Source organism: Euprymna scolopes, chromosome 33, assembly GCF_053919585.1.
Source record: "Euprymna scolopes isolate OS-2025 chromosome 33, ASM5391958v1, whole genome shotgun sequence".
Lineage (NCBI taxonomy): Eukaryota > Metazoa > Mollusca > Cephalopoda > Sepiida > Sepiolidae > Euprymna > Euprymna scolopes.
Window position 1 is genome coordinate 80,918,338 of NC_136514.1, and position 12,734 is coordinate 80,931,071.

The 12,734-nt window shown below is 33.5% G+C and overlaps 1 protein-coding gene across 50 annotated transcripts in view; it reads left to right on the top strand.

The window, feature by feature from the left end:
• The window catches only part of LOC145258325 (centaurin-gamma-1A-like), a 511,784-nt gene that overhangs the window by 462,229 nt on the left and 36,821 nt on the right, over positions 1–12,734 (top strand). For 23 of the 50 annotated variants that reach the window (XM_080116465.1, XM_080116427.1, XM_080116438.1 and 20 more), the window contains one exon: positions 9,026–9,178. The exons of 10 other annotated variants lie outside the window; for them this stretch is intronic. In XM_080116465.1, the coding sequence (XP_079972591.1) occupies positions 9,026–9,178 (153 nt within the window). The remainder of the gene's footprint in view (positions 1–9,025; positions 9,179–12,734) is intronic. 17 more of the 50 variants (XM_080116457.1, XM_080116470.1, XM_080116422.1 and 14 more) reach the window with 1 other exon arrangement.

Here is a 12,734-nt window from a genome sequence, read left to right on the forward strand (position 1 = left end):
CATCATACCACTTCTAGTTACGGATGCTGTATTTTTGCGTGACATCTTCATGTACAAAATAAAAATACCTAAAATCATGTATGTTTGGTTTAACAACAGACAATTCCTGTTTCTTTTGAAACCCATCTTTTCTGAGTTGTCAGGCCAAGTATGAACAAGAACGGTATGAACTAATATCGAATTAGTACAATTCTGAAGACATATCAATATGCAATTTAAAAAAAAAAATAAAAAAATAATGGACAATATTATACATAAGAATTAGTGATAGGACGATTCTAATATTTTCCCCCCATTCCGATACAATTATCGATTCTGTTCTAAATTCCCAATTCTGATATGAGTGCCCGGCATTGCCGAGGTGTTTGAAGGTGTGTGTGTTGAGCAAAAACAAAAAAAAAACGGTAGTAAGCAGGTAGGCAGGCTCAAATCCATACCACAAAGGAGGAAAATAACGTGAAAAAAATGTTGGCGAAAAAAGCGACTTCTCCCTGTAGAAAATGCCCAGTTGAGAGTAAAGGAATTAATGTTTTTGGCCAATTTTTCGATATTTGTCGTGCGAAGGGTTGAGTTTCAAAACGATACCAATTTTGTGAAAATCTGTCGCCTCTGTCGAAAATTTTAGGCAGACATACAAACATACATTTTAAACAGACAGGTGAGATTTATATTATAAACTAGCGAGGGGTACCCAGCGTTGCCCGGGTGTTTGTAGGTGTGTGTGGAAAAAAAACAGGTGCCCGTGAAAAAAAAAAAATGCCTTGACGACACGCAGTTGGAAAATAGTAAAGTGTGAAAAAAAAAAAACAGGTGCGCGTTTTCGATTGACGTGACGGCGATAGCTATTCAGCAGTTAGCATTTTGTGTGGGACAGTTTTTTATGAGGTCAATAAATCGGTTTGTTTGTTTTTAAAAACCCGCTCCCTCATCTCGAAATGAAAGCTACCGTCTGATATGACGAAGTCGACATTGACCAAACGTTCACTGGCTCTGGGCCTGTGATTAGAGTCGAGTTTCGCTTTTTGTTTATACTGAAAAGCGAATATAACGCGTGCCGATGTGGGAAATGTGGAATAATTAACGTTTGAAAGTCAATAAAATTAAATAGACAGGCGAGCTCCGTGGTTAACTGCGAGATATTACAATTTATAGATGATATAAATAGATTTAAGAAGTTGTGAAGCGAGCGAGCGCTTCTCTGAAAGAAGCCTTTTGTGGACATCGAGGAAAAGCGTACGTACATACATACATACATACATTTTCGCTTTTATATATATAGATGTCTGCCTGTGTATTTTCCACTACTCTTAAACACAAATCCTCCGAATATGTTTGGGAATTGGTGACAACCTTCTCTCTAACAAGACAATGGCATTCAGTGGCAATGGGAGTTGGCTTTCCGAATCAAGCCTGGGTGGATGATAAGGAGATCTAGGTTTGTCCATTACCAGGGTCCCCCTCTCATCATTGCAGACAAAGTCCGATGGAAAAGCAAGTCAATACGGTCGGAGCCAGTGCAAGTAATTGTTTTATCAAAATAAAAGCGAAATCCTTAAATTACTGTTTGGGAATTAAGTTTCTGTTAATTCCATTTACCTTATTCTAAGTACTTAACTGCGTCTTTCATCTTTGCCTTGATCCTTTTTTTATTCTCTTCCCTCGTCTCCACTTCAGCAATGCTCACCTTTTTCGTTTTTTTTTTTTCGTTTTTTTTTTCTTTTTTCTTTTTTCTTTTTTCTTTTTTTTTTTTTTCCTTTTTTTTATGAGTTAAGCTTTTTGGTTTCATATACCAATTTCACTATGTGATGAGATCTCCAATTTGACAGCTTGAAAGACTGGAGTCACCCCTTAATTGTCACGAGACATACTTTGTGACCCATTAGATCACAACCCCTTCCATTCCAATTTCATTCATTTGAAAATTCATAAACTGGGTCAAATTCATTAAAACATTCTTGTATAACAAAAATAAATCTCTTTACTATTTTTTTATTATTATTTATTTTTATTATATTTTATTATGGTTGTAATTATTCTTATATTTATTTTTATTTTCAGTATATTTTATTTTTATTTTAATTTTAGATTATTTTTTACTTTTTATTTTTTTTTTACTTTTTATTTTTTTTACTTTTTATTTTTTTTTACTTTTTATTTTTTTTTACTTTTTATTTTTTTTTACTTTTTATTTTTTTTTACTATTTTATTATTTTTTACTATTATATTTAATATTATTGTAATTATTTTTATATTTATTTTATTTTTTATTATTATAATAGTCACAATTATAATTGTTTTTATTATAATAATGATTATAATCATAATAAATATTAAGTTCATTGTGCACATACTTAATCTGCTTCTACATTTCATTCTTCTTGAAATAGATGAAATAGGAGGTAATATTCTCTTACAGAAAAAATATTCCTCCCTCTACTCATACAAACCAAAACATTCATCAGAACATAATTTTAGTAGTTATGATTATTATTCTTTATTGTTTTTATACAGAAGTAAAGATATTTATTTTTTTGCCATCTAATTTACAAACATGCTTGTGGTGTGTATAGATACACATATATTCAAGAGTGGTTGAATCAACAGTCTGATTATCAAAAGAAATGTGTAGATATTTAACAGAATTGGGTGACTTGTTCAGTTAATTATGAATTATGACTAATTAGACCAATTAAAATATTTTTTTTCAAAATAACTCAATACCAAAACAAATATCAGTTATTTTTTATTTATTTTATTTTTTTAAAGAATTGATGGGTATGTTTTACAAAAGATAACAGAATCAAAATGTGGTAAAAACAAAAAAAAAAGTATACAACAAATGTTATCAAAGATAAGTTACTCTTCTACCTAGCTGGATAAGTTTTTAGTGTTTTTACTTATTTTAAGGGGTTTATTCGGTTTGAAAAACAGTGTCATGTGTAACATGAGAACAAGAAAAAATGGCGGGCTTGTGACGCTCTCAATAATCTCTCAAAAATAAAGAATCAAACGAAATACTAGTAGAAAACAACCCAATAAATGTCACTTCAAATTTACTTTCGAAACTCGACATTTTCCCCGAAATTTTTTTTTTTTATGTTGATTACTCGGCTCTTATGGGACAATTACAAAATTAAAAAATATACATAAGCAATAGAAATCAAAAGGTAAGAGAAGGCAGAAACGTGTTAATAGATATTGCAGAAAAAAGATTGCAGGCAAATTAGTAGGAAAACAATTGGTAGGAAAATGTTTCAAATTTGCATTTCAAGCAACAAACAAATGCTGTCATAATAATTTCCCCTCCTGTCATCAAATCTTAATTGACTTTTTCTTTTTTTTTTTTTTCTTGTTACGACTTAATTTTTCCAGTCTCCTGACATGTTCAATTTGAAATATTTTGTTTCATAGAACTTTATCAAAGTAAAGATTTTTATCAAATTTCTACACAAGATTTCTTTTCTTTTTTTTTTTTTACGGGGTGTATGGAAGGGGTAGTGAAAGCAATAGTTGGAAAGGAGGTTGAGTGGTTTTAAAGGAGGGGGGCAATTATGTTGACCAGTTGATCTTCTTAGATATCTCTGACAACCTTGAATGAGTATTGAGTTGTGGATTTGAGGATGTATTATTGGTGTATAAACAGTTATTCACCCGTGTTGAATTATGTGTGAAGGTCAAAAAGAAATATTCACCTGTATTGAATTGTGTATGAGGGGTAAAAAGAAGTATTCACCAGTGTTGAATTGTATGTGAAGGTCAAAAGAGTATTTACCCATGTTGAATTGTATGTGAAGGTCAAAAGAGTATTTACCCATGTTGAATTGTGTATGAGGGGTAAAAAGAAGTATTCACCAGTGTTGAATTGTATGTGAAGGTCAAAAGAGTATTTATCCATGTTGAATTGTGTATGAGGGGTAAAAAGAAGTATTCACCAGTGTTGAATTGTATGTGAAGGTCAAAAGAGTATTTACCCGTGTTGAATTGTGTATGAGGGCAAAAAGAAGTGTGCTGTAGCAGGCTGGAGGAGACATGCATGTCCGTGTATGACTTATATTAGTCCGTCAAGAAAACGATATTCCTTTCTTAATAATAATTTTCACTATTTTCCAATGCAATGTTTGATAGTATGTCTGGGTTATGTATATAACTAAGAAACAAGAGTATCGGACAGGGCGACTCAAAATGGTTGCTTTTTACTGTACATGTGCGATGACTGTACGCTTTTGTGAATAAAAAAAGCACAAACTTTCTGTTTGCGTGGTATTTTCTATCATGCTAAGTATCTGTGTATTCTTAAAGATGTCTGCAGTTGTTTTTTGCGCATTTTTTCTGTAGGCAATTTTTTTGTTACACATGCTGTCACATGGTTTATTTTCGCTGATTTTAAATCCGTTCATGCGTGTTATTAGAGTTGCATGAAGTTCCACTCCCCCTCACATATACTTACCACCTCTTTTAAAATATTCTCTTCCCCCCCCAACCCTCCTCCTCTTCCTAACCATCTTCCGCCTTGGTTGCTATCACGCAAGATTAGAAATGTTGCATGGCATGCGATTTATTTGCATATGTGTACGAGGTGAGTCGTAAATAATCAGGCAGTAAAAAGATTATTTATTCGTTTTTTTTTTTTTTTAATAATACAAATATTCGGTTCCAATAAGAATTTTTTTCAGCCAGGTGTCATACAAACCAAGGTTCACTATGGCCTCATTCTAACAACCTAGGACCCTCAAGCTCTTTATTTGCCAGGGTGGAGGATGGTACAGCTCTCATCCTAGGAAGTGTACACTCCTTGCCATTACTGCTTCCTTTGGGCTTGGTGCCAGTTTCATTGATTGTCAGTCACCTAAGAGGCATTGATTGTCAGTCACCTAAGAGGCATTGATTGTCAGTCACCTAAGAGGCATTGATTGTCAGTCACCTAAGAGGCATTGATTGTCAGTCACCTAAGAGGCATTTTCTAAGAGGTGTACTAATGTCCGTTCTCCACTATATTTGTATACTTCCAAAGTGTGAGCCAACCTCACCGCCGGAAGTGGGTAGATATTCGTTTCAATTAAGGACTAAATTTTGTGAAAGCAACATCGCCTGATGATATCTCTAGTTATTTATAACTAGTTGACTGAAACATATTCATGAATGTGTAGTGATACTTAAATGTTTAATGTAAAACAAATAAGCATATGTATATATTGAGTTAAAAGAGAATTCCATCATGTACAGCCTCCCTGTCCCCCAAATTGTTTTCTCATCAAAATTTTGCTGAAAGTTTGCTTCCACCTGCTTTGCTGTCTTGCCTAGTTTTGCATCTCGTTAGTCGAAAGTGATGCAATGAATAGTCGTCGTATGCTTCTTTTATTAACGCAATAACCCTTCGCCGCCGTGATGTGAGAAACAGCGTAAACTTATCAGTCATGCTGATATCATTCGTGATATTCTCGCTTTGCATGTGTTGATCATTGTCGATTATATTTTCTACAGCCTTTAAAATAGAAAATGTTTTATTTATAAAAAAAAAAAAAAGACAAAAAAAAAATGATTTTATCCTTTTTTGTCGTATTTAACATAAGGCAGACTTAAAACTACAAGGCTTTTTGACCACCACCACCACCACTCGCTTTGGAGAGAGGATGGTACTCTTTCTTTTCATTAGATTTATCAGAAAAATGATTCTGTAAATTATTTAATGTATTTTCAGGGAGAAGTGGGGGCATCGGGTCTGTGCTTTATGCACCAAATTTTCTTTTTTTTTTTTTTTTCACTTTTCCTAGACCATGTGGAACGGACTACAGCAGGGTCATCTTTAAATCCAATGTAAACAAATACTTGTGAGCTGTCTGCTGGGCGAATCAAATCCCCTGTCCGTTCCACCCAGCTATTGTTTCATTTGTCGTCCAACCAGCAGTCCTCCCTTCTCCATTTCTCTCTCTTAGTGAATTCATACCCCCCCCCCCCGCTATAGATTTGTTATACTTCCCCCCTTATCACTCGCTCTAATTTTTTCCCGAAAAATATCTTTTTTACCTCCCCTTCTTCAAATAAAATTTGGTTTTTGTAATTAATGTTAAATCCATAAGATCTTTAACTTCGCTCCATGCCAGTCATGGCTAAGTTTATCACCTCTAAAATTTAAAATGGTCCTGAACCATCTTTAATTTTTTATTTTCCTCACCTGATGAGATCTATTATGATCGAAATGGTCTGCACATCATAGTAAGATATGACTGTATTTACATAAAGAATAATAAATATATATTATATATTTTCGTAAACTTTTTTTTCTTTTTAATTTCATATTCTTGTCTAATTTTGAGATAGCATCTTTATTGGTCTGTCATACCTAATTATGAAATAGTGAGTCTGTCATTTGCAAGTTTCAAATAACATGTTCGTTGCAGATCACTTAATCACAAACTTTCAGAATTTCCATTCTTGCTTTCAAAAAATCTGACTTTTCTTCCATTCGTGGTGGTGGTGGTGGTAGCTATGTTGTTGCAGTTTTCATTGCTCAATGCAAAAAAAAAAAAACAAAAAACAAAAGACGTTATTTCTTTTAATACCTGGAAATTTTTCTATAAACTTTTTATCAAAGAAGCTGCTTGAAGCTAATGCAGTCTTATAGAAAAACATGGTTGGGTACGAAACAAAAGGTCAACGGAATGACAATATTTGGGAGATTTCAATAAGTTTCAATTATAAGATATTTTTTTTTTTTTTTTTTCCTCCTGAAGATGAGGTATACTTGGAAAATTTGAGAACTTAACACCATGATACTATCCTGGTTCGACACATTATATTGGTAAATAAATGCTTCATGTTAGACTTCTGAATATTTGAGACGAGGATTGGTTATTCATATTATTTGGATTGTTCAGACTATTATCTTGAGTGTCATTTTCACGTTTCGGCCGATGTGACCTCCAACCTTCTTCAGGTGTATTGTCGAAATTTGGGTACTTGTGCACTTATTAAACCATGCTACTTTTAAATAATATTTTCAAGTTAAATTAAAGTTTTATGATATCTTTTTTATTAAATTGTTAGGTGCAAGTACAGGATAGTTGCAAAATAACCTCTCCCCATGTTAAGAATGGCTTTCTAAGTAATAACATTATTTCAGAATGGTTCAGTAAGTGCATAAGTACCAAAATTTGAATGGAATTGCGAATGGAATCTTTTATTTACTTGACGAGGGTATCATGCTCTTGTTCTGTCAGCCATGTTCTAAATAATTTGCAGTTGTATTTTTTGGTTGTCCACACCGAGAATTGAGCATTCAAACTTCAGGAGAATATCCTTGGACCATGGCACAGTGGTTAGAGTACTTTGAAAAATCAATTGTTAATGTGATATTCAAAATTACCAAGTTCAACAAGATACATCTGAAGAAGGCTGGAGGTTACATCAACCAAAATGTTGTGCAAATAACACTCAAGATGAGAACAGTAGTCCTAAGAATTTTTTTTTACACAGGAATCACCATTTATCAAGGCCCGGAGGCGACTCGAGGATAAGGGTTAATGGGCATACATTAGTCAATGGTCAATGTGATTATAGCGAAGTAAACATAAGTAGTGGGAATTTTGTAAATTGGATTACTTAGGGGGGACGGTTCATCAAGAACTTGTTTACGTTGGACTTGAAGACAATCAAATTGTAGTCAACTGGAAAGCAGCCAATCAGAAGAGAGTTCCACAGGCGTGCAGTTCTAAGAAAGAAGCTTTGTTCATGGAATTTACATTTAGGTTTAGGCACAGATAAAGAGTGTGGGAAATTATTGATAGTGGTTTTAGGTAGACAAGTGTTTTTCTTGAAAGTTTGGTGGTGGGGGGGCATAGATTAAAGCTCAGCTGAGCACTTGCCATGAAAATAACGATAAAGCAGAGAAAGGCTCACAACGTCTCTTCTGTGGGAAAGAGGTTGCAGGGAGGAGGAAAGGGCATCCCCTACTAAGCTACGAAGGCAAGATAAGCTGCTTCTAGCAGCTCCTGCCTAAATGTGGCACCATACTCCATCGTCGGCCGTACCTGGCTTTTATATAGGTAGAGGAATGCATCAGGAGTGAGATATAATACAAATATTATACGATTAAAAGTTATTGAAAGCTTCACTAATTTCAATATTCCTTTTACCGTGTACCCAACAATTTTTTTTCTGCAAGATTGCATTCTCATAACCTTTAAAAAAAAAAACAAAAAAACTTTTCACAATATGCACAATTCTCTAAGCAAATTATAATAAGCTCATAATTTTTTATGTAATTTGTCACCATGATTGTAGGGTTGCTGTTGAAAATTTGGTACTTGTACAGTTTAGTCAAGACATTAAAAAAATGAAAATATCGAAAAAAGGTTATATTTCATGTATCCGTTATGAAACGAAGTTCTCCGAAAAAAAAATTCACTTAATTTCATCAAGTAGTTTTTTTTTTGTTTTTTTACAGCGAAAAAACAATTTGTTATGATACCGAGCAAAAGGTTTGATTTTTAGGAAGAAAAGCTAGAATTAAAGATGGGAAGGGGGTGTCGGCACTTTACATGGAGTTATCTCCCCGTGGCATGTTGTTCAGCTTCAGCAAATTTTACAATGGCTTACTTCAACGTGCTCTCATAAGAATGTGTTTTTCCGCTGTAAAAAAAAAAAATACTCGATCAAATTAAATGAAATTTTTTTTTCCGGAGATCTTCAGTCCAGAACGGATACGTACAATATAACCTTTTTTTTTTTTTCGATATTTTCATTTTTTAATGTCTTGACTAAACTGTAAAAGTGCCGAAAATTCTTTTGAAAGCTGTAATTTAAATTTAAAAAAAAAAAGCATTTTTATTTAATATTTTGTATGTACATCATGTTTACTGTAATTCATTAGTGACTTTTGAATGGTAAATCCTCCCTGATTTTTTGTTTTTTTTATTAAATATATAATTTTTAAAAAATGTGCTTTTTTGAGAGCTGTAATTTAAAAAATGTATATTGTTTATACAATGCAATTGATGTGTCCTTTTTTTTTTTTTCTTTGTTTCAGCTTTGCTCAATGGCAACTCAATGGATTCTCTTTTTTCGAAATCAGGTGATAATAAAAACGTAGGTTCAAAAATAGAGACTCCAAATGTCAAGAAGAGGCACAGGCGAGCCAAAAGTGGAGGCCTTAAAAGTATCGATCCTAGTCAATTAGATGGTATGTGACATTCTCATATTTTTTTTTCCATCCCTCATCGTTACTTCCCGCCACAAGCACGTGTGGGGATCAGCCCCCAACAATAATTACACTCTTTGCTTATTAAAAGAAAATCACAAATTAATTAATCCAAACAAATTCTCATTTAATTCTTCAACATCACTAAATATAACTAATCACTAGTTAATTTATTAAACTATAACTAAATTTAACCAATCATTGGTAAATGTGTCATAATTGGTTAATTTGTCAAAATAAACCCAACGATTGATTAATTTATCAAAATGAACCAATGGTTGGTTAGTTTAACATGCACCAAGAATTGGTTAGTTTAACATGCACCAAGAATTGGTTAGTTTAACATGCACCAAGAATTGGTTAGTTTGTGAAAATGAACCAACGACTGGTTAATTTCTTATTGCAACGTTGTTTTAGTATGTCTTTGAAAAACTGCATTTTAGAGAAAAACATTTTGTACTTATGTGTCATGCTGGAATTAGTATAAATTCAAAAAGTAACTCTTAGTAAAAACAGAATTCTTTGAAGTTGTGATTTTTCACTGTAAATTAACCGATACTTGTACAGTTTAATCAAGACATTAAAAAAATGAAAATGTTGAAAAAAAGTTCTACATACTCGTTATGGAATAAAGTTTTCATGCAAAAAAAAAAAAATCACTTCATTTGATCAAGCGTTTTTTTTTGTTTTGTTTTTTTGTCGGGGGGGGGGGGATACCGAGGAAAATCAAATTTTAATGAGATCAATTGGGTAGGGGGCCATCTTTTTTTCGCTTAGGAGAAGGGAGCGCTAGGGGGAGGTAACTCCAATCACCACTTAGCTTTTCAAAATTTGACGAGATTATTTTGAAACATAAGCAGAAAAAAATACTTCAATAATTATTTTAGTTTTTTTTATTTTCACTTATTTTACAGAATTTCTGTGTCCTTTTTTTTTAATCTTTTTTTTTTTTCATTTTGTCCTTTGTTAATCAACTTTTCGTTTAAAGGAACCCCCATTCCTCGTGTCCGTAAACAGGTAAATGGCGGCGATAGATCGTTCTCATTAAAATTTGATTTTCCTCTGTAAAAAAAAAACTACTTGATCAAATTAAGTGAAATGGGGGAGGGGCTTCATTCCATAACGGGTGCGTACAATATAACTTTTTCAATATTTTCATTTTTTTAATCTCTTGATTAAACTGTACAAGTACCAATTAACCTTTTAGAAGATTGAAATCGGGAGGAGATAACTGCACTCTACTTTTTAAATTGCTTTGCACAGAATCCAATGAACTCATCTTTCAGGTCAGCCATCTTGCTTTTTATCGATCTACTGGATGCATTTTTTTTTCCAAAAATCAGCTCTATCACATCTTCTACTGGACCATTTTTCATAATTTTTGGAATGTATATTTATTTCGACATGACACATAAGTAGTTAATGTTTTTCTCTGAAATGCCTTTGTTCGAAAATATACAATGCACACTATAGTAAAGTCCACCTATTTCGTAAAATAAAGCCAACAATTGATTAATTTGTCAAAATGAACCAATGGTTGGTTAGTTTTGCTAAATCACTAATAACTAATTTATTGCTAGTTAAACTTGTCAGTATAAAAACATTTTTATACGTCTTTTAAAAACATAACCGAACGCTCGCCACTAATCAAACACTTTAACACAAATAATATCGCTACTTTGCCTAGACATAAAATTTTGTTTCATCACCAAAAAAAATCACATATGTATCACATTTCACTTTTATACAAAAAAAAATTTTTTTATGTTTAAAAAAAAAAACAATCGCTTGTAATTGGTTCAATTTTTAATAGAAGTGCAGAAGAAAAAAAAATTACTGATTTTTAGAAACAAAAATCAAACCATAACATTTGACTTTTACCTTTAATTCAAGCCAGAAATCACATGCTAATCAACAGTTTAAAGACTTCAAAATCACCTGCGAGTAGACATTTTAAAGCCGTCAAAATAGTTAGCATTTTAAAGGCCACAAATTAAACACAGGCATAGGCATTCTAATGTATTAAAAATGCTGATTTCAATGATTATAGATTAAAAAAAAAAATTTTATATGCTAGTCACCACTAGAAGCCACTCGAGGATAAGGGTTATTGCGTGTACAGTAATCAATGGGACAATATCGTAGTAATCGTTAGTATTGGAGATTTGATAAAGTGTCTTACTTAAGGGGGCTGTTCATCAGGAATTTGTTTATATTGGACTTGAAGACATCCAAGTTGTAGTCAGGCGGGAAACAGGCAAACGGAAGAGAGTTCCACAGGCGTGCACTTCTAAGAAAGAAGCTTTGTTCATGGAATCAACGTTTTGATTTAGGTACAGATAAAGAGTGGGGAAAATTATTGACAGTGGTTTCAGCTAGACAGGTGTTTATCGTGAAAGATTGGCGAGGGGGGGGGGCAGAGATTATAGCTCAGACGAGCACTTGCCATGGAAGCAACAATAAAACAAAGACAGGCTCGCAACATCTCTTCTGTGGGAGAGAGGATACAGGGAAGAGAAAAGGGCATCCCCCACTAAGCCATGAAGTCTATTTTGTACTCTGTCAAAGCAGGATAGGCTGTTTTTAGCAGCTCCTGCCAAGATGTGGCAGCAGTACTCCATCTTGGACGTTCTTGGCTTTTCTATAGATAGAGAATTGCATCAGCAGTAAGATATCTTTTGGAGCGATAGAAGGATACCATCATTTTCCCAGCAACCTTGGCAACAGACTTGATGTATGTGTTCCATTTCAGATCAGGAGTAAAGGTCAAACCCAAAATCTTGTCAAAACATGGAGCCTCCCCAAGACTAGAACGATCCATTTCAATTGATGCCAGATGGGGATCAGAGCGTTAATGATGTAAAGATAGGAGCTTGGTTTTAGATGCATTAAAAGTAACCAGCTATCTCTTCCCCCACTGTACCGTGCGCTCAAGATCAGAGGAGAGAGAATCAGAGAGAACTTTGTCATTTATGGCCTTTGATGTGTTGCCATAGATGGTCGTGTCATCAGCATAGATGTCAACGAATGATTTGTGTTTTGGGAGATCATTGATGTAGATCAGGAAGAGAGTTGGGCCTAGGATGGACCCCTGAAAGACTCCAGCATTAATAAAAGCTTGTATTATTTGGAATCTTCGAGCTACTGTTCTCATCTTGTGTTATTTTCATTTTCACAATGTTCAATCGATATAACCTTCAACCTTCTTCAGGTGTATCTTATCGAATTCTGGAATGTTTCTGTTGAACTTGGGAATTTAAACAGAATGTCAAACATGACCCTTTATTTACTTCACAGGGGTAGCATGCTCTTGTTCTGTCAACGATCATTGGATAGAGGTCCTAAGTATTTCGCAATTGTAATTTTCGGTCGCCCATAAATATAAAATACAAATGCAAATTACGTGGGAACCTCTATCCAGTCATGGGTGACATAACAAGCGCATGCTACCCCTATGAAGTAAATAAACTGTTCTGTTCAAAATTTTGTCCAAATTCCTCAGTTTGAAAAGATACACCTAAAGAAAGTTGGAGGTTAC